At 34.4% G+C, this 21,509-nt stretch overlaps 1 protein-coding gene across 5 annotated transcripts in view; it reads right to left on the reverse strand.

Moving 5' to 3' along the window:
• Positions 1-21,509, reverse strand: part of GPSM2 (G protein signaling modulator 2) — a 34,152-nt gene that overhangs the window by 5,262 nt on the left and 7,381 nt on the right. For 4 of the 5 annotated variants that reach the window (XM_058178536.1, XM_058178535.1, XM_058178534.1 and 1 more), the window contains 13 exons: positions 17,173-17,394; positions 15,849-15,984; positions 14,660-14,802; positions 14,053-14,176; positions 12,749-12,864; positions 11,287-11,442; positions 10,199-10,307; positions 9,825-9,951; positions 6,752-6,822; positions 5,581-5,754; positions 4,803-4,956; positions 4,439-4,656; positions 1,943-2,081 (listed from right to left, as the gene is read on the reverse strand). In XM_058178536.1, the coding sequence (XP_058034519.1) occupies positions 1,943-2,081; positions 4,439-4,656; positions 4,803-4,956; positions 5,581-5,754; positions 6,752-6,822; positions 9,825-9,951; positions 10,199-10,307; positions 11,287-11,442; positions 12,749-12,864; positions 14,053-14,176; positions 14,660-14,802; positions 15,849-15,984; positions 17,173-17,393 (1,888 nt within the window). In that variant the 5' untranslated portion in view covers position 17,394. Of the gene's footprint in view, positions 1-1,942; positions 2,082-4,438; positions 4,657-4,802; positions 4,957-5,580; positions 5,755-6,751; positions 6,823-9,824; positions 9,952-10,198; positions 10,308-11,286; positions 11,443-12,748; positions 12,865-14,052; positions 14,177-14,659; positions 14,803-15,848; positions 15,985-17,172; positions 17,395-18,176; positions 21,481-21,509 lie in introns of those variants that run through there. The other variant, XM_058178537.1, reaches the window with a different exon arrangement.

The following is a 21,509-nucleotide window of genomic DNA, read 5'->3' on the forward strand; positions in this document are numbered from 1 at the left end:
GACAACCATGGATGATTGAGAATATCAATTCATATCTAAGAAAATTACAAACCATTGAGGAGCCAGATAAATCTGAAATTTAAAATTTTGGAATTATTAAAAAATAAACAGTTTCTTATCGGAAACAAAATTATTCTGGGAATCCTGGCTATTCTAAGTCATAACAAAGATTTTTCAATTATGTTTTTTGAAACTGGATACTAGAGGGGACTAAAGATTCCAAGAAGGGGAAAAAACCCAAGCCTGTTTTTGATGTTAATTAATACAGTGTCTTACAAAATGATGCAAAACATTATACAGAAACATTAAAGGAGATCTTTGAAGAATGGAGTCAGAAATTAGTAAATACAATAGCAACCCTGTCAGTAATGATATCTGCTTCTATGGATATACTATGTCCAAAGATGTTAATGAAAGAACAGATATGGAACAAATTTTATCTGATAAGACAAAGTATAAAATGCAGAGCTACAAATGACAGACAGAAATAATGTTTTGGAAAAGGATGTTTTACTGGATATACAAAAGAAACTGGATGAAATTTAAAAATTAAAAAGAAAATACGAACAATAAATTGAGACAATGACCTGGAAAATGTTTATCGGATCTACAAAAGGCAGTTACGAAAGTCTGGAATAAAACTGCACAGTGGGATAAGAATTGAAATCAACTACTACAATACAGGTAGTGCTCAACCAACAACTGTAATAGAGCCTGCCCATTACAGTTGAAGGTCATGGCAACCATTAAGTAAAGCACCCATATGGTTATCTCACTTAAAAATCCCTATACCTGCTCTTCCCAAAATGGCTGTTAAATGACCACATGAATCATTAAATGGCACACAGGTTTCTCAGGCTCCAAGGGAGAACCTAGGAAGCCAGGCACAGGCCCTGCCCTAGGCGTCTTAAGACCTTCTCTGCTCCAAGGCACCACATGCTCTGCTTCATGTCCCTTGGATCCAAGTGTCTTGGGAAGTTCAAAAGGTCATTAAATGACCAATTATAAATTGAGGATTACCTGTATGTGATTGAATTAAGGACTATTAGAAATAAAGAAATATACGTTTTATTTATTTGATCAAGTTTAAAATGAGATTTTAAAGTTCTGGCAACACTTTATGGTCTGTTTGCTGACACCAGGATTGAAGTTAAAAGTTTTATGGATTTGCTTTTGAATAAGGGATGAAATTATGGGATGAAGAGATACCTGTAACCTTACAGAGGGTAAAAAGTTATTAAATTTGCTTATATTGTTTTATCACTTCTAGAAGTCACTTTATATTTTTTTTATTTTTTCCCCCTTTCTCTTCAAGTTTAATTTATATAAGTTTTTATTATGTAATAAAATTCTTTTTTTAAAAAAAGCTCAGTGAGAGGTGATGATGAAGCCTTTGGGTGCTTTGTTCATGGCCTAACTGAATTGGCATCTTTTCCTTGCATCGGCTTAATACTGTTTTATAGATAAAAAGATAAAACACACAACAGTATTAAAATATTTTTTTTAAAAAACCACCATAATACTGTTCATTTTAAAACCTTCTGTAATATGTAAAAGTTAGAAAAAAATTGAATTCAATTCTACAGTTTACATATTTTAACAGAAAAAGTTGTCCTAAATTTGTGGCAAAAGTACCTTAAACACAGATTCCATTAATAAAGGAAAACAGTATATCTACAGAAAGAGAAATTAACAGAAAAGCAGACAGTATGGAAATAAAACACTATACAGCTGACTTTAGAATCAGTATTCAATGTCTGATTTTAAGCAGTGGTAGTAATGACTGTACCGTATTCTATGTACATATACTGAATATTTTCAATATATATATTTCCCCTGAAGGCATTATATGTAAACTATCTGCTGCTGCTTTACATAATCATCCCTTGTTCTTTCACATGAGCTTAGATCCATTAGGTAGTATTTGGCCTCTTCAAATTACATGGTGGAAAGACTCTCTGTTCATCCATTCTTTTCCCCTGCGATCTCAAAATAAGGCTGAAGAAATCTTCATCAGGAACAGTTGGCCCTTTTGGAATGTTTGGTGGTGGTTCACATCTCTGGTCATCTAATCGAGAGCCCTAAAAAAAGACCACATTAAAACCACTGTTTTATTTTACAGTTTCAGCTAGTCCATTTTTCCGTGGGAACCCTACTGGCATCCATTTCAAACATGAGTATCTTCCAGAACCATTCTGAACAGTTATTCCAACAGACTAGATGACTTTTATTTTAAATTTTAATATTCACTTGATGAACAAACAACTACATGTAGAAGAAAATCCAGAAGTCCATATAGGAAAGCGAAGACGCTGACAATGAAATGCTGCCAACCGGTCCTTACATACACCAAGTCACCTGCCTGCAAAGGGATCAAACCCTTCAACCTTAAGTTTCATAGTTGGATAGTAACTTATGATCAAAAGACTGCAGTTCTACACACTTACTGGGAAGATGCTCCACCAACTCAACACTACTTATTTTTAAATATGAATGGGATGCTCCAAGATACATTAATATACAGTACTCTCCAAAGCACTGCAGTAAGTTTCCTGCCAGACTAAGCATCCGGGAAAACAAATGAAGTGGTCCCGAGGTAAGCCCTGATGGCCCTTCCCCCTCACTTTCCAAGTCACTTTCTGGCAGGGGGCCCGGCTCGGGGGGGCGCAGACACAACACTACATCTGAAATAGTATTCAAATAAGTTTTAACTAAAAAATAAACCTATCTAATGTAACTGGGTTGAATGGTAATCTGTTAAACTTTGGAATATGAATTATCCTCTATACCCGTGATGGTGAACCCATGGCCCGGGTGCCAGAGTGACACGTAAGAGCCCTTTCTGTGGGCATGTGCACTATTGCCAACTGCTCTTCTTGTTTCCGGCATGCGCATGCGCACCAGCCAGTTGGTCTTCGGGTTTTTGGTGCTCTGGCACATGCAAAGACCAGCTGGCCAGCGCACATGTGCGCACCAGAAACCCAAACACTAGGTGGCCAGAATGTGCATGCGCACCAGCCAGCTGGTCTTCGGATTTCAGGTGCTCTGGCGCACATGAGTGTTATGGTTTGGGCACTCTGTGACAAAAAGGTTCGCCATCACTGCTCTATACCAATATCAAATGCTCTTAAGTGCCTCTCCTTTATCTGCGTAAAATACATTAATAGAAAAGAAGTATCAAAGACTGAGGAAACCCTAAATACTTGAGAAATACAAAGTAATTCTGGAAACAAGACTTTTGAAAGTTTTATGTTAAAACTTCATAAATCTTTGCAAGTCACTGAGCACACAAGTGGGGATTTTGCATGCATCCATAGTGAGCACTTAAATTTTAAACTCATTTGTGCGCAGAAAGATTAGTCTGTTTTCTCTTGATAAATTCAGGTTTTGTGCTAATGAGAGAGAACAGAACAAAATTCCAAAGGCAGATAACAAAATACACAATAATGACTATTCTCAATCTGTCAAACACTGAGCTATGTTTAATTTAGATTTAAAATTCACCTTTAAAAAATACTACAAAAACCACACTGTTTTGTATAACTAACATGATTTTGAAGAATTGCTTTGGAACTTGCATGGCACACACACACACACACACACACACACACACACACACACACACATATATATATAACTTATTAAAGCAGCCTGACTTTTTTCAGGTTTCTATATTGCTTAGTACAGTATGAACAAAATTTTACCATTATTGTTTTTGCTCAAATAGCTCCCTCCCCCAAATTGGATGTATATACTTTCTATGCAGAAATAGTTTTAAATTTTACAACAGAAACTAAAGTTCATAGTTCACTATGATGCACATTCATTTTGCTGCATTAAGTTTATGGTTGTGCAATGCTTTAAGGACAGATGCATCAAAATGTGCAGCTCTTATCTGCAATTCATTAAAACAAGGCTGCACTCATACATCTAATGCATTCCTTCAACAGCACAGGCCTGTTACCTTTAACATGGCTATTCAAATTTTCTATTGTAAATCCGTTGGCATATTACCACTTAACACTTAAATGGGTAATAGCTATCTAAGGTATCTCAGCAATTATTTAACGCTTCAAAAGAGCCACAAATTTTTGACTTGCGAAGCAGGAATATTATTTACAGCCCCATTACAATTTAAGATAACATCTAGGCTAAAAATTAGTTTTAATAAAATGAGGAATTGGAAAATCCAATCTACTCTTCTATTTTTGATCCCCTGCCAAAGAGCTGAACTTAACATTATCAGATAAAATTGCTTAAATAGCATTAAAAAGATTTTAAATAAAATTATCATGTCTTTTTTAAATACTTCCAAATTTACTGAATGATTCAACTGACAAAAGATACCACCAGGAAGGTCTATGAAACAACTACTTGCTTTAGAACGTCTTTTTAAGAATACATGCCACGCAGAATATCCAATCAACCAAAAACTCACCTGGCATTTTATTAATATATCAAAGAAGTCATCATCTGGTTCACTGTTCTTGCTGGCCATCAGGTGACCAAGGACTGACTGACTATTATGCTGATTAAAACGAAGTCCAGGTAAATTGCTAGCACTGGCTCGCTGATCATCTAAACGTCTACTCTGAGAACTAGCAAGCATATCTAAAAATTCATCTGTATGTGGAGAGAGCACTGAAGCAGAAAAGGCTGCAAAAAAAATACAAAAAACATGTAGAAGCAATAAGAGGTAGAACAATAAAAATAAACAATAATAAATAAATATATAACAATAAAGCGATATCAAATTTCATTTAAAGAGGTGGCCATGTTATATAGGCTTTATAATTAATTACATCTTTGCATAATTCTGGATGGTGTGGCAGAAGTCATCACTGTCAGTCTGTTCCTGTCCTGGAAACAATATCGCTGGTCATCCATTCGGTTGCTCTGAAATCGGCTCAACAAGTCAAAAAATCCTTCGTCTCCAGGGACTTCTAAACTGATTTTCTTAAAAATAAAAAAGTGCAAAAGTAAATACAAATAATACCAGCCATTTATGAAACAGCAGGAGAATTTTAATTCAAACTACATAATTCAGATTAAGTATTATTATAGGAAAGAAGTGAAATGGTCCAGTGAAGAAACACTAAAAATATTGGAGCTATGAAGTAAGTTTGATATAATGATATTTCAACATAAAAGAGCATTTCAACTTAGTATCTCACTTGTAGATACAACTTTATCATCAAATATTCAATTCACGTGTACCAACAAAACTCAGCTATTTTCTCTTCATTTCTAAATGTTTATTCATATATAAGTATTATTTAACTGAGCTTGTAGTCTTACAATTAGTCTGAGATAATCTAAACATTAATTACATGCTCTGAATCAGTTACAATTGGAATGGCATGTAAGGCTAGTAAATAAGTAAGTATACATGAGAGTTTTCATTTTAAAAAAATTAGGCAATGCAATAAAAAACCTCATATTTCTAAAAATGTTTTCACAGTAGCAAGGTATATATTTTATACTGTATATAAAGTATATTTATAAATATAAAGTATATATTTTGCATTATATAAAAAACAAAATACTGAAGCTTTTAAATGTTTATTTCTCAACAAATACCTTCTGTGAATTTAGTCGATGGTCAATAGAGTTACTAGTATCCTGAAGAACTTTAGAAGAAGTAATATTTTTGTATTTTTTCCCTTTCAATCGATTTACAAAGTGCAGTTTTGCTGAAGGTTTGGGAACCAATGGTTTCTGTTTAGCTAGAATTTCACTGTTCCAATCCTGAACCTAGGAAACAGGTAACTGTATATTAAAACATTTTCCAGAAAATAGTTTTTCACTATATGAAATGCAAGTTAATTTAATTTTTCCACCCAAACATGGCTAATTTATTCATGTTTGCAAAACTAGTGCTTTAACCAACAATGCAAGTCAAATTTGACCATAATTGCAGAAAAAATTCCTTATTATCAAATTCTATTTCCAAGGTGCTAAAGCTTGGGGTCACATCAATGTACAGATTGTACACATATACAATGGCCTTGTTCGTCCCAATTCTTTATATAGTTAATGTAATCCTTAAAATATTTTGCCTGTGAAACTTGGAAAGCTAAAGGTTTTCTGCAGGTCTCCCGTCCTTCTTGCTCTTTCAACATGCCTTTGGGATCTGAACAATAGAATTCAGAAGGGCGGGGGGATATGAAAATGTCAAGGATTGGGTCAGGGATGACGTCTCGACCTCTTCAACCTCTTCCCACAAATGCTATGAACAAATGTTACTAAGGGCCCAGAGCATTCGTCAAATGACAAAGGTTCTGAAAATCCAGCCAGCTCTCCCTCCCAAACTGAAAATGAAAGAAAAGAGAAACTACTGTTGGGTAAGCTTGGAGATTTTTTTTTTTAAAAAAAGCAATTTAGGGGTTGCAGGGAGAAGAAAGGGGGCCGGAGTTTTTGAGTCCATAAAAAAGACAACTCTAGATAAGGGTACCTAATTTTCTGTTCATGTATTATCATTTTGATTGGTAGCTTATTGTTGTAATTTAAATGAATCTGTAAGAAATATACCTTTATTATAGGAAGAACTACTGCTTAGACACGTCCAAGTTAGTTTACAAGATTTTTGCACAATTTAACAAATAAAATCCGTAAAGGATAATGCTCTTATGGTAGAAAATTTGTATGCTTTCTTTCATACCTATATTATTACAAAATCAACGCATTCTTATCTAGGCCCAATATTATGAAGTATTTTTTACAAAGCCACATCCACTTAAAAGACACCAACCTTCTCAGGTGTTAGTTTCATAAGTTCCAATTTTTCCATACTGTGGCGACGTCCTAACCTTTGTCTAGTGCCTAGAATTACAAAAATTAAGTAATGGGTTACTTTGTAGAAATATACAAGGAACAACTTAATGCAGGGGTGTCAAACTCAAGGGTCGGGGGACAAATCCAGACCTTGGGGTGCTTAGATCTGGCCCATGGGACCACCCTGGAAATAGCTAGGATCAGCCCGCAGTGCCTCTGCCAGTGAAAACGGAGCCCGGGGGGCTGCATGCGTTTCTCCCAAGCTCTGTTTTCGCTGGCAGAGGGTTGCAGGAGGCCATCACAACTGAAAACGGAGCTTGAGAGTCTGTTTTTGCTGGCACAGCGCTAAGGCTATCATAGGTGCCTAGAACATGAGTGACTTTGAGTTGGCCACACCCACCCTGGCCACACCCATCCCAGCCTCCCATGATCAAACACAACCCTGATGCAGCCCTTAATGAAATCAAGTTTGACATTCCTGACTTAATGGATTTCTTAAACTTATAATATTTACTGAAGATGATCACACCCCACTGAAACTAATAACAGCAACTCTTCTAAATTTGACTGTAAAAGCACTGAACATCATGCTGACATAACTAGTAATTTGAGGTAAATTTTTAATTTTTCTTTATAATGTTAAAAAAGGCATTTATAATGTTTTAATGGAGGCAAAGGAAACCATTTAAAAGCCCAAATGCTGAAAGAGATGACTCCTTGTTCACTTAACGTGATGAGTGAGCTATGTGTCTCACTCCAGGCATGTAATCTTCAACAACTGCTAAAGTAAGGAAGAGATCATTTGTTCTACCTCCAATATTTTGTCTCTGCTTACAATTATTTTTTTGCCACAAAATTCAGTAGCTGCAAGCTGTCTTTAAAATAATATATAAATTGTCTTGTATATTTTTTGGTATTCCTCATCAAATCTTAAAATCCAACCTAGGACACATCTACAAATCATTTCCTTAGCACTGACAATGGCCCATATTTATTGCTGAACAATATGGCTCTTATAATATTTCATTTTTCAATCTTTTTTAAAGAAATTTGTACAAGGAGATTTATGAGGCTATGGTCTCACACTAGCTTCATTAGCTACAAAGGTTAAAAATCTTTGGATAAATATATTTTTGCAGAAATTAAAATAGGAACAGAAACTATATACAACATGTCTATGGTGAAAACTTCTATACTAGTAATATTGACTTTCCTCCACATCTATGGTAAGTATTACAGGATCAATGCATTATTTTCTCTTCTTTACGTTTAGCAGAAACATCCAACAGAATTCGCATCTAGTATTGCCTTTTAACTTCAGAAATGGTACTTGACTTGTATCAAGATTCTGGAACACTTTCCCAAAAGAAAAGGAAGTTCTTACTATGTATGGCTTCCCTCTATGTCACCATCAAGATATTCCATCCATTACAATTTCTCCTAATAGACATATCTGACAAAATTTGTATAAATTTTGCAAAAATATTATTTTGACTATACCTAATTCCTAATATGTATCTTTAAAACCATTTGTATGAATCGTTTCTATATTATTACTTGAGAATGAAGTGACTTGTAGAAATAGACAAATTATGTTTTTGTTATTAGAAAATAAATCAAAACCAGAGTAGCCATTCCAGAGAAAGCAGCTTGTGTGAAGATAAATCAAGGGACAGAAACAAAGGATTTATACTTTCTCTCTCTTTATACCATCATTATTTATAACTCTACAAAATGTAATAAAAACTCTAAAATCATATACAATAAAAATAGAGTAATGTAAAGCAAGGAATTACATATAAATTATGTTCACATGGAATTATAAGCGAGGATTTGGAAACTCATGACTTATTGTTAATTAGCAATTTACTCATATAGCAACCTAGTCATTTTCAACAGATTCCACTTCCGCTTAGCCATCCTCAATAGGTAATTTCCTTTGCACTGATAATGGCAGTAGAGAATATACATTTTTCCATAGGTAATAGAAAACTGTATTGGTTTCTCAAAGGGATGAAGGAATCACCATACAATTTTGGGAACACAGAAAAAGTATGAAAGAAGAGCAGATCATAAATAAGAACAATTGCCATGTATCTGTTCCCTAAGTACCTGGCAGCGCGTACGTGTATCTACTGTAAAATTTTCACTGAGCCTAAAAAGTTTATTCCTGTTTGAGAGATACATGTGTTTCTGTAATGCAGGCACTTGCAAAATAGGATTATTAAGGCCAAATGTCTGTGGGAAGATAAGATGTCCCAATGAATAATACAGAAGAGTTTTGAGGAATAGCTGAGATAAGTTAAAGATAAGAAAAAAATTAAGAAAAAAAGATTAAATAATAAAGCAAAATGACAATTAGTTCAAGAATAAAATGTACTAAAAATGGTGTAATTAAAAGGACAACGAACACCATGGCACAGTTAATATGATATGCACAGGAAGCAAGGTACTCAATAAACTTTAAAAACTTTACAACAGAGGTGTCAAACTCAAGGCCCGGGGGCCAGATTCAGCCTGCGGGGCTCTTAGATCTGGCCCGTGGGGCTGTCCAGGAAACAGCAAAGGAGTGGCCCACGGTGCCTCTGCCAGCAAAATGGAGCATGGGAGGGCCGCAGGCAGCCCTCCTGAGCCCAATTTTCGCTGGCAGAGGGATGAAAGATGCCGTCGCAGCTGAAAACAGAGCTCATGAGGCTGCGGGTGGCCCTCCTGAGCTGCGTTTTCAGTGGTGGAGGGTTGCAGAAAGCCGTCGCAACTGTAAATGGAGCTCGAGAGCCCGTTTTAACTGACAGAGCGCTTGGGCCACCACAGGCACCCCGACACAAGTGACATCAAGCTGGTCATGCCCATCCTGGCCACACCCATCCTGGCCCAAGGTCAAACACAACCCTGATGCGGCCCTCAATGAAATCGAGTTTGACACCCCTACTCTGCAATGTTTTGAATGTAGTCCTTTGCAGGTGTGTTTCACATTTTGGTAATCATACAGAAAACAATAAAGAACTAAAGATTAATAAAGAAGAATATTAAAATTTATTGGGCATATTTACCATTCAAGTTATAATCTGGAATCTGATTTTCAGTCATTGAGTTGTTTGTGCTGAAACTAAGACCAAGTACCATTTGAAGATCTGAGAGGTTAAGTTTAGCTGTTAATTCTCCAGTCTTATCTCCAACCTGCAATCAAAGATATTACATGTTTTATGTAAATGATTTTATTTATTTAAAATATGTGAATCACACTTATCATTCTGAAACAATCTTAGAATGGCTTACAAAATATAAAACCAAAACAATCCCTGCCCTCAAGCTTTCAGTCTGTTTTACCTTAATTTTATTTAGTCTTATTCCAATTACATACAGTACATACACTGTTTTATTTGAAAAATGCACACAACCAAGAATTAAGAATATGTGCACATACCTCTCTTGAAATATCTAAGTGCTTTTCTGCATAATGCATAGCTTGATCATGGTTCCCCAAAGCTGTGCATGCATTCCCTAAACTCCAGCATGCTCTTCCTTCACCAATTCTGGAACACAGTTCAATAATACACACATCAAATACTCTAATTAAAAATAAAAGAGAGCTTTTAAATACATGTAAATATATAAATGATTTTAAATAGATATGTACAGTTGAAGACCTTAATCACAGTCTCCAAATTCATTCTAAGAATTTGTTGTTGGATTTAATCTTTAATAGAATATAATATGTAAGGTACATTAATTTTAATTTATCATATTAACTGTAATTTATTTTTATTACATTTATCAAAATCAGATTGACTTGTTTTGCCTGTCTCAATGTAACTGTCTTAAAATGTTTTTTAAAATTATAGCAATATTTGAATTAACAAATTACTGGGCAACTACAAAGCTTAAGATATAGAAAGCACACTAATCTCCGTGATAATTCAGAATAAATATTTATTAATTATTGGAATATTTTTGAAATTAAACATCGCATAAATTACTATCTTCCCTAGTTCACAAATGCTTCATTTTGTTGAAAAAAGCTTTCCAAAAAAGTTTATAATGGAGAAATTTTAAAAGATCTGCAGATCACTTCCATATTAATGCCAAAAAAGTTGCACAGTTGAGCCCATATAAGAATAATACTTGACTTAACAGAGTCCTTAACTTTATGGATATCTACATTTCAAACGATTGAGAGACTCATGGATTTGCCTAAAGTTGCTCATTCAGATTGATGTAAGAATGTAAAATGGGCAATACTGAAACAGTTTAAACACTTATTTTAGTCTACCAGTTTTTCCACTTAGTACCCAAATGCCAATAAAAAACCCAAAATTTTTGATTTGTGCTCCAAAGAACTAACATAGGAACAAACTCCTCCAATAACAGACAGAATATCTTTATTATTGCAATTAATGCTACAATCCTCTATTAAACCATTTAGCATGGAGATCCTATCTATACAAATAAGACAATATTTCTATAGAGAACAAAAACTGTACTACTATATAGCAATTAATTTAAAACTCTTACCTGTCGTTTAGTTCTTCAGCAATTGCTAAATGTTTCAGATGATAATCTATGGCCTTCTCATAATCCTGAAGTAAGGTATAGGTATTTCCAAGGCTGTAACACGCCTGTGCTTCCACAGCCCTATCTTTAAGCTGCCTTGCAAGCTGTAATGTTTTTCTAAAGGACAAACAGATACAATATTTACTTATACAATTCAAATCACCATAGTGAACATATCAGAATACAGTAATGTACAGTAATGAGATTTACTAGATCTATTATAAAATTCAATGCAATATATACCACTGCTCTTTAAATAATTTGGGAAAAATATTTTTAAAATTAAACAAGTCCTTTTCAAATTGGTATATATTATGGCATACATTAATACTGAAAATGTTTTGCTGCCATTTACCTATTTGTCAACCAATTAATGTGATAAATAATCAGTGAAATATGTAGAAGTGACAGGTAATCAGCATGTCAGGAAAGCTAGTCAATAATTATGGGCATTTATAATATTTTTTACTATTATTCAATTTTCTCAATTATCCAGCATGCATCAGCAATAATCTCTCTTTTTTTCTCTCTGGTTTTTTTTTTTAAGCCAGCTTGAACAACCAGTATTTCCCTTTCCGAGAAGTCTCTATCTGCACTGAATGATCCCAAGCAAGATACTTAATGTGTTATAATTTCCTAGCCTTATAAATTAAATCAAGTTAAATTGCTAAGGAATATAAATGAAACATCACAAAGAGTAATCAGATGTAAGTAAAAAATAATGGTACTTTTGCAGAATTACCAGGGAGAAAATTTTGCAGATATCTACCACCTAAAGTTCTCAGAGTTTTTTTTGTTTCCAATCAGCTAAAGCAGCTCTGTTTCAAATGCCATTAGCACTGAAAAACAAATGTAAACATCATGTCTTAACGTCTGGGATAGAATTTACGTCCTATTTTATTTTCAATAAAAGCTATGTTCTATTTTATGTATAAAATAGCAGTGTTTAGTGCCATTTTGTACATGCTTTTGTAGTAGTAAGCCTTATTGCATTCAGTGAATCAATTTAGGCCTAACTGTGGCAATTCTTTCTGTCTCTGGGAAAAAGCTCAGATAAGATGGTTCAGGTATACTGCGTTTTCATAGCTCAAATACAGGAAATGCCTAACTATTCAAATAGATATTCTATCAGCTTTGTTTTACATTTATAACATATTAGCTCTTATAGAATTATGACTGGATAAAGTTGCATTTATTTTCTTACATGTCAAATTTAAGCAATAATGTTTTATGAAAATAAAATGATGAAAACAAATGTAGACAAGAACAGTTGAAGACAAGAAATAAGTATTATTTTGAAATAGTTAATGCTAATGAAATTATGCAATTTCAGAATGAAAACTTAAAAGATCTGATTTTAAGACCTCAGTAAATCAGAGTAAATGTATTAATAAAATTAATATAAAACAATACTCAAACTAACTTATAATATTCAGCAGCAGTTTCAAATTCTCCCAGGAAAATAAAGGCATTTCCAAGATTACTGTAGGCTCTTCTTTCTGCAGCTCTATCACCAAATTCTTTTGCAATCAAAAGGCGCTGGAAAAGAATTAGCTTAATTATTGCATTGTCAATGCTATTGCTAGAATAAATAATGACGTGAATACTAAGATTCACTCTTTTTCCCTTTCCAAAACACATTTTTACCAGAACATTTTGTATTATAGGGAGTCCTTGAATTACGACTACCGTGTTTCCCAAAAAATAAGACCCTGTCTTATTTTTTTTTTGAACCCTGAAATAAGTGTTTGGCCTTATTGCCATGCGTTCAAAAGCCCGATTGGGCTTATTATCAGGGGAGGTCTTATTTTGGGGAAACAGGATATAAAGGAGTCTGCCCATCACAGTTTAAGTTTTGACTGTTGTAAACTAAGGTTAGGCATGTGACTGACCTGATTTTAGGACCCTTTTTCCCAGCAATTGTTAAGCAACACTTCACTTGTTAAGCAAACCAGTTGTTTACCATGGTTTTTTTGTCAAAAAATGGAGGTAAATGCTGGTTTTCAGCAAAAGCATCATAAAATGCAGTCATGCGACATTGCAAACAGATGTAAATGAGTCCTGGTTTCCAAGTGCCAAAAACTCAGTCATATGACTGCGACGGGAGGAGACAACCACTGAAACTACACACCCAGTTCCTAAGTAGTCCCGCAGTCGGCCTATCACAACTTCAAACAATCACTAAGCAATTAGTTGTAAGTCAAGAACTACTATATACAGAAAATAATTTTAAAGTCCTCTGTCTCCAAAAGCAGGCTGGAAGGCAACAACATTCCTTGTTTCATTCTCTGTGATGTCATGCTGGCCATATGACTGTGGAAATATCTCCAGGCAATGATGGCTCTTTGGCTTAAGAAATGGAGATGAGCACCACTCCTAAAGTCGGTCATGACTAGCGAGGTAAAACCTGCGGGAACACCTTTACCTGTCTTCAGCAGTTCACAGTAGCATCTGTTTTTCAGCCCAATAATGCACTTTAAAATATCACATGCATAATAAATCTGTATCAGATAATCTCCTGTTTACTATTTAAAAAGGGTACTTTTAGCTTTCTTTTATAAATGATAGATATTTCCTTGAATATCCATCTTTCTGTATATATTTCATATGAGAAACCAAGGAAACAATAGTATATGCTTCACTAACTTTATCCGAATGCAGTAAATGTACTTTTTAAACAAATAATATAAACTACAATTACACACACCAACATGCACCCACTTATACCTGTTCATGGGCAGTAACAGCACTTTGAAAGTTGCCCAGAAGATAATGTGTATTTCCCAAGTTTCCATAGGCACGTCCTTGGGCAGCTCTATCCCCCAATTCTGTTACAATTGTCAAGTTTTCCCTATTTAATATTCAAAGTTTTAAAAAACAAATTACTAGGTTTATAATAGAAGAAATGTACAAGTAACAATTATGAAAAATAATTGTTTTGCTAATTCAAAAGAAAACATTTTATGAAGATTGATTTAATGTACATTATAATTATTATTTCCCATCCTCTTAAGGTGATGTCCTTAAATCACCTGTGCTTTCATATGCTATAAATTATAGTAACAATATTGATGGCTGCTGTCTAATAGTTCTTATTTTTCCTTCTGAGACATTCATCTTATTTAAGTTGCTACTGCAGAAGAAATAGAATTGAAATTTTAAATTATACTCAGTTGTATCTAAATTTTATCTTTTCCAATTTTTATGCATTAACATTATAAAATTAAAAGTGTCTTTAAAGGAATTAAAATAACACATTTTAATGTATTATAAAAAGGATGATTAAAACTGTATCCACCTTGAAATATTAATCCATTACTAAAGTTTTTCTTACTGATAATAATCTGCAGCTTTCCTCAAGGCAGTTTTAACATCATCTGGAAATTCCCCTGGATCATGGGTACCTGCACAGGCAACACTTTTCCCTTTGGAGTGATACACGTTTCCAAGATTATACAAAGCTCTTGCTTCTCCCACCTATAAATAGAAATAAAATATTTTCTTAAAGGTTCTTATGCTATATAGCTGTGATGGCAAACCTATGTGAACCGTCACCTGTTGCTCTTCCGGGTTTCGGCACACCAGCCAGCTGGTCTTCACGCACATGGGACCGCCAGAAACCAGAAGAGCAGCTGTCCAGTGAGCATGCACGTGCTGGGCGGCTGGTCTTTTGTCTCGCACACACATGCACACCATGCAGCTGCTCTTCAAGTGCACACATGTGCACCGGCCAGCTGGCCTTTGCATGTGCATGCACACCAGAAACTGAAAACCAGAAGAGGAGCATGCACATGCCAGGCGGCTGCTCTTTCGGTTTCCAGCACACACATGCTCCCGTTTCAGCACTCAGTGCCAAAAAGGTTCACCAGCACTGCTATATAGTTTACTCACTTAACTGAACAGAAAAATCTCTTATTTCCTGTTGTGAGAAATCAGGTAGTCGTGTAATCACCTTTTGCGATCTTCTGACAAACTAAGTTAATGGGGAAGTCAGATTCACTTAACAATCACGTTACTAACAACTCTAGTGATTATTTAACAACTGTGGCAAGAAAAGTCATAAAATGGGGCAAAAGTCACTTAATAACACTCTTGCTTAGAAAAGAAATTTTGTCTTCAATTGGGCTTTAAATTAAGGACTACCTGCAGGGATTTTTACTATTATATACTATCCCCACACTATCCTCTGTTCATATCTTACATATTTATGAGTTTTGTATTATGTCGCAGAACAATATTTTCTCCAAAGCCTCTTCATTTGCCAAAAGATACTTTTTGATCTCCACAATGCTACTGCAGGAAGAAAGATAACAAGAATATCTTCTGGGTTGTTGTTATTTTTAGTTTGGGTCAGCGAGACAACACCCAAAGATATCATCGCAACCAACTAATAAGCTTGAATAACTTTATCAAAACAGTATTATTCTACTGATGACATCAGGTTCATCTTAAATTTCTAACAGTATTCAAAGAATACATACTGTGTTTTTTCTTTCAATATTGACTGCAGTGATTTTTCTTACCTTATCACCTAGATCTCTCGAAATATCAAGGTGCCTCTGACAGCAAACAATTGCTTCTTCAAAGTTCCCAAGGACCTTTAAGGTATTTCCCAAGTTGCCACTAGCTTTAGCTTCTCCTAGTTGATCCCCAATTGTTCTGAAAATTGAACATTTAGTCAGTCCTCCTGCTTTTCTGTTAAAAAGTCAGCTCAATCTTGAGTAGCAGAAACATTTGTATTAAACTTGGCAGAAAGTTTAATGAAGTGTTAGCAATTATATACTTATTATACTTAAATATTTTTACCCCAGTCTTAATTATCCTAATTCATTATGATCATTTTTTCTAGTTCATTTTTTGTCAAACACAGATCTTCAAATCTACCAGTATTACCAACTAATGTATAATCATTAGAAAAGATAAAAAGGGTAAAATAACACTTTGTGATCCATATTGGGGAAAGAATATATTACATATACACGAGTGCCAACGAATGTGTTTGGACATATTTTTTATGTTTGGCTAAACTGTACTTCACACTTACAAGCATAACATTATACAGTGGATATACTACCATGTTTTCCCGAAAATAAGATCCTTATATTTTTTGGAACCCTGAAATAAGTGCTTGGCCTTATTGCCATGCACTCAAAAGCCCGACTGGGCTTGTTATCAGGGGATGTCTTATTTTGGGGGAAACAGGGTATGTTCCAGATAAAATATATCTAGAGTTTATTTTAGAAGTCAGAGAGTCAGATATAGTGTAAAATATATTTTAAAAGCAATGTAATATTATTCTTGAGGGTTTCATTCCTGTATGTAATTTCTTGTGAACACAATGCCTAAGACAAATTACACATCATTCTCCTGAAGTATAAAACTTTCCTATCTATTATTCTGAGTGGTTCCTCATAACAAATTTCACTTACCTGGCTAAGATAATCTGCCCTATCCAACAGCAAAGTCATATGAGATAGAGCAATTTTGGGCAACATTTAATTGAACAAATTTTTAATCAAATTTTAACAAAAAGTGATAATATCTAAAGTATAAATAACTTTATAGCGGTTGGAAAAACTATGAGGCTGTTATTATGGGAGAAAGGAACGACGAGTGTTAAGGTTGCCTTGGAGAAGTAGTTACATAGCCCTAAGATGAAAGGATATGTAAGAAAGAAATTCAAAATAACCCTATCTTGACTGTTTAGTGTAAGACAGGAAAAGGCTTTCAAGAGTTTGTCATTCACTTTACTACAATAAAAAGTATTGCTGATATCCATGCTGTGATTGTTTCTTGAACTGGCCTATCTTAAAGGGCTGACATAAAGGTACCAAAATCTGTATTTACCTTGCAAGAGTTAAATCATGATGATGATATTCCAAAGCTTTTGCATATTCATGCAAGTAGAAATAGGCATTGCCCAACTGGCTATAAATAGCACTGAGTGTTTTTAAGTCTTCTGTTCCAACCTGAACTGCAGCTTCAAAGAAAGATACTCCAGCTCGACAATCCCCTGCTTTACATAAACGTTCCCCTTCCAAGGCAAGCTCCAGGCATGATGCTTCCATTCTATAAATATGAAACGTAACAAAATTTGTGTTTTAAAATAATTATTTCTTCTAGTAGTCACTGAAGCAAAATAGAAACATACTATTTCAAATACCTACTGAATTTCAAGTACTTATTGAAGCATTTATTTTTGCATCACAAGTTTAAAATATATTCATATTATTATTAGAAAAGAAGGCCATTGGGTATTGGCAGTAAGTAGTAACTAACGAGAGGGCAAGTGTGCTGATGGAATACTGTATGCAGTATTGAGTTATCAACAGCAGCACAGGTAGTCCTCAAGTAATAACCACTTGTTCAGCAACCATTCAAAGTTAATGACAGTGCTGAATGAATGGTATTTATGACCAGTCCTTGAAATTCTATGCCTCACGGTTACATGATCATGATTTCTGGAGCTTCTCAGAAGCAGGAAATTTTCCCAGACACAGATCTTCAAGTCTACCAGAAATGGTAGGGAAGTTGGCAGGAAATTGCTCTCCCTCTTGCTTTTTTGCCCACCCACATTCCATAGCACCTATCCACTGCAGCCCACCTTCTCGTGGCACCCACCCATTCTTCGGAGTACCTTCTAGAAGTGGCCCTTTACACACCCACTGTCATGAAACTCCTGCCTCTTCCCATTTATCAACCTTTGCAGTCCTGGGACACTAACAACCAGGACTGCTGGGATTGCTGTCAATCATTAATTACAGTAGTCACATGATCTCACATGATCTTTATGACAGCATTGCTTAGAAATGCAAATTTCAATCCCAATGGCTGTTGTAACCAAGAACTACCTGTAATAATGGCATTTAAGGGGCTTTCTTGGTTCCTATTTTCCTGGTCTCCATTCTCCTCTTTGCCTGGCTTGAAACGCTATATAGGATTATAAGCAAATTTGAGGAGAATTAAAAATCTGGAATGGTAGTACTTAAGCAAGACTGCACCATGCACAGGATCCAGCCATTAAAGCTGCTCTTCAGCCATCTTTCTACTTGTAATAATAAAAATGCCAGCATGTCTCACTGTGAGACCAACCATAATATTTTTTTTTTAAAAGAACACTGAGCAATTATCACATTGTATGATGCAACATGTAATTATCCTGTGCATATTCTGAATAAGATAATCATTGCTCCCTACTATTTTCCTAATGCCCGATGAGCTTTTATAAAAATGATTTTTCATATCAACTATGTAATGTGCAAACAAATACCGTAACTGTGTTAATATTTTTCAATCTTAAACTGCCTTTTATTTTTTTAACCACCATGAAACAGATCAAATAGTGTATGAAGCTACTATTTCTACTTTAGTGTAATATAAAGAATTTGTTGAATTAAAGATAACTTAAATGTACACATAAAACGAGCACAATCGTTTAAAGGAAAAGCTACATTTTGGAAAAGCTATAAGGAAATCATACATAACTGACAAATTAGGGCATATATAATATACATATAAACTATGTTTCAAATGTTCAGTTATAGAAAGAAAATCATTCTGAATAGGTCTACTTCCTCAGTATTTTGATAAAATCACAATTAGAGATCACATATAAAATGAAATTACTGAAGGAATACTATACCTCTTAGTTTTCGACATTCCACAGCCTAAGCACATCGATATGACAGACATTCTTAGCTTGTGCAGGAAAAATAAAATTTATATTTTGTCCCTGAAATGTCCTAGTTTGTCTACCTATAACATACCTATAGCATTTCTCAGAAACAGCCAACAGGTATTTTCTTCCATTTTATTAAAATGATATAACAAAAATGACTACAGCACTGTTATAATTGAAATAACAAAAGATTTAACCCTCTAGTAGGGTAATGTTAACTAATCCTCTCCTCTCCAGAGAGGTTCTCTCCGGGCACCTTATGTTAAATGTCACATCCAATTAAAATTAAATATATTCCACCCCATACTGAAAAGGTACAATCCTATTAATGAAACAATAAATTGTGTAATCCCCTCATACCTCTAATTCATTTTTGGCTTGCAAGTATGTATATATGTACTGTATATGTATATGTTTGTATGTGTATACAAATATAAATACACATACATACAAATGCTTTTAAAAACAGCTGTGTAATACAGTAACAAAGAAGGAAATAGTAATTTTCACTGTATTAATTTCCAAATCATTTAGTTCTTCATTCCTAATTTTAAAGAGGACTCAGGCAAAGTGGAGTAAATTTGAAACAGAAAATGAAAACTTTTCCAAGCCTGGAAACTAAGAAAGAACTTTTTAAAGTTTTGTCTTGAGAGGACGGGGGGAAAGGGGGGTGGGGAGCAGGTGCAGTACCTTAAAAATGTCACATAAGAGGTCAATCTGTCTCCTGTTATTTCAGATTTTAGGACAAGGCATAACATATTTAAGCTAAAGAAAAACAGAATTCTTTGACTGTTAGGACAGAAGTCCTACCATTATAACAATTTGAGTCAATTTTCATTCTTTGCTCAGTGCATGTATGTAGGTTTGGATAAACATTTGTAATCCATATATTAATTGGAATTACTGCACAAAACAAGAGTTTGAATTTTTATCTAAATGGCTCCCTCTAGCCTTATGTATCTATGAAAACAGCTTCCTACTCTATCTTTTCTATGGACAATTATTATATAACCAAGTACTCAATAAATAATACAATTTAGGTAATGTAGGATAAAGCTCTGCAGTACTTTGGGTTTGAAGGTACAAATATAGTACAGGACTGCATTTCTTTAAAACTGTCTTTTCCTGGGACTGCATAGCTGCCTTATACAACTGAGCATCATCCTTCAAAAAAGTTTTTAGTAGAGCTATCCAAGTATTCAGTCTTTGAACTTATTTCAATCTGAAGCCCTGTACAGACAGCTATATATGGTATTTTAAAAACCTTTCTCCATTTGTTTGTATAAACCAAGGCAAGCAACAATTTATCACACTGCAGCCTTGTTTTGGATTCTAGGTATATTGATATTATGGATGCAGTGTAAATATTTGCACCAGACTGTTGCTTAAGATGCTTGGTTTTGCATCTAAACAATCAACCCATTGTGCTCACATCCTTGCATATCATTTCCTGTATTTATGTTCAGATGTCATTCAACAATTTATCCTGCTTTTTAAAAAATACTCCCAATATTTTAATTCTTCTCAAGCTTTAGTCATTTTATTTGGAAATACTGTAATTTCTATTACTTTAGAATACAAAAAGTATAATTCAATAATCATTTAAACCAAGCAAGCTAGTGTAATTCAATAATCATTTAAACATAGTTTTGAGAAACAAAACCAAACATGTTGTGTTACCAAGCCAGTGGCTCTTTATTATAGTGAACAGGTACAGCAGGTTCAATTGTGTGGCTCCATGACAGCCCAGGAGAACATGCAGCTTCTTTCAGGAGACTCTCGCCAGAAAGAAATGCATTACTATGCCTGATACAAACCGTATTTTTGGTTCTGGATAAAAACACTGCACATATTTTTAAGCACAAATACTATTGCTTTAGAAGATAATAAACATAACAAAAACATTCAGAAACAAAGGACATATGAATAATAAAAGAATAGATATGATTCATGTACTGACTAAAGGCATAAAGGGTGAAAATGCCATGTTTTTGAACTGGAATTTTAACTTCAGCCCAGAAAATATGGGAGTAGAGGCTGCAGCAAATAAATCAAATCCATATGTGGAAACTCACTATTGCAGATTTATCTTAGTAACTCTGGTAAAAGTCTACAGGGTTTTTTTTTTAGAAAAATAGGCCCATATGATGATAGTGCTACAAATGCAAGATTCATTTTATCCTAGATGAACAAACAGAGATGGGCAATGAAAACAGGCTACCTTTCACATTAAATTACTCTTAAAACAATGTACCAGGTACACCTGTTAAATACCATTCCTCACATATGCAGTTCCATAGCTTGGCTCAGCACAGGTAAAAATAAGGAACATTATCAAGCAAAATTTGAAACATTAAAGAAAAAGAGTATTGTTAAGAGCTTACAAATACCTGGAAAAGGTCAATCATGGATGAACTCTAATTTTTGCAATTAAAATGCATATAATGGGATAACTAATCATACATATATTGACCCACTGAAGTATTTTGAACAATTAAAGTAAGCA

Source organism: Ahaetulla prasina, chromosome 3 (assembly GCF_028640845.1).
Source record: "Ahaetulla prasina isolate Xishuangbanna chromosome 3, ASM2864084v1, whole genome shotgun sequence".
NCBI classification, from domain to species: domain Eukaryota; kingdom Metazoa; phylum Chordata; class Lepidosauria; order Squamata; family Colubridae; genus Ahaetulla; species Ahaetulla prasina.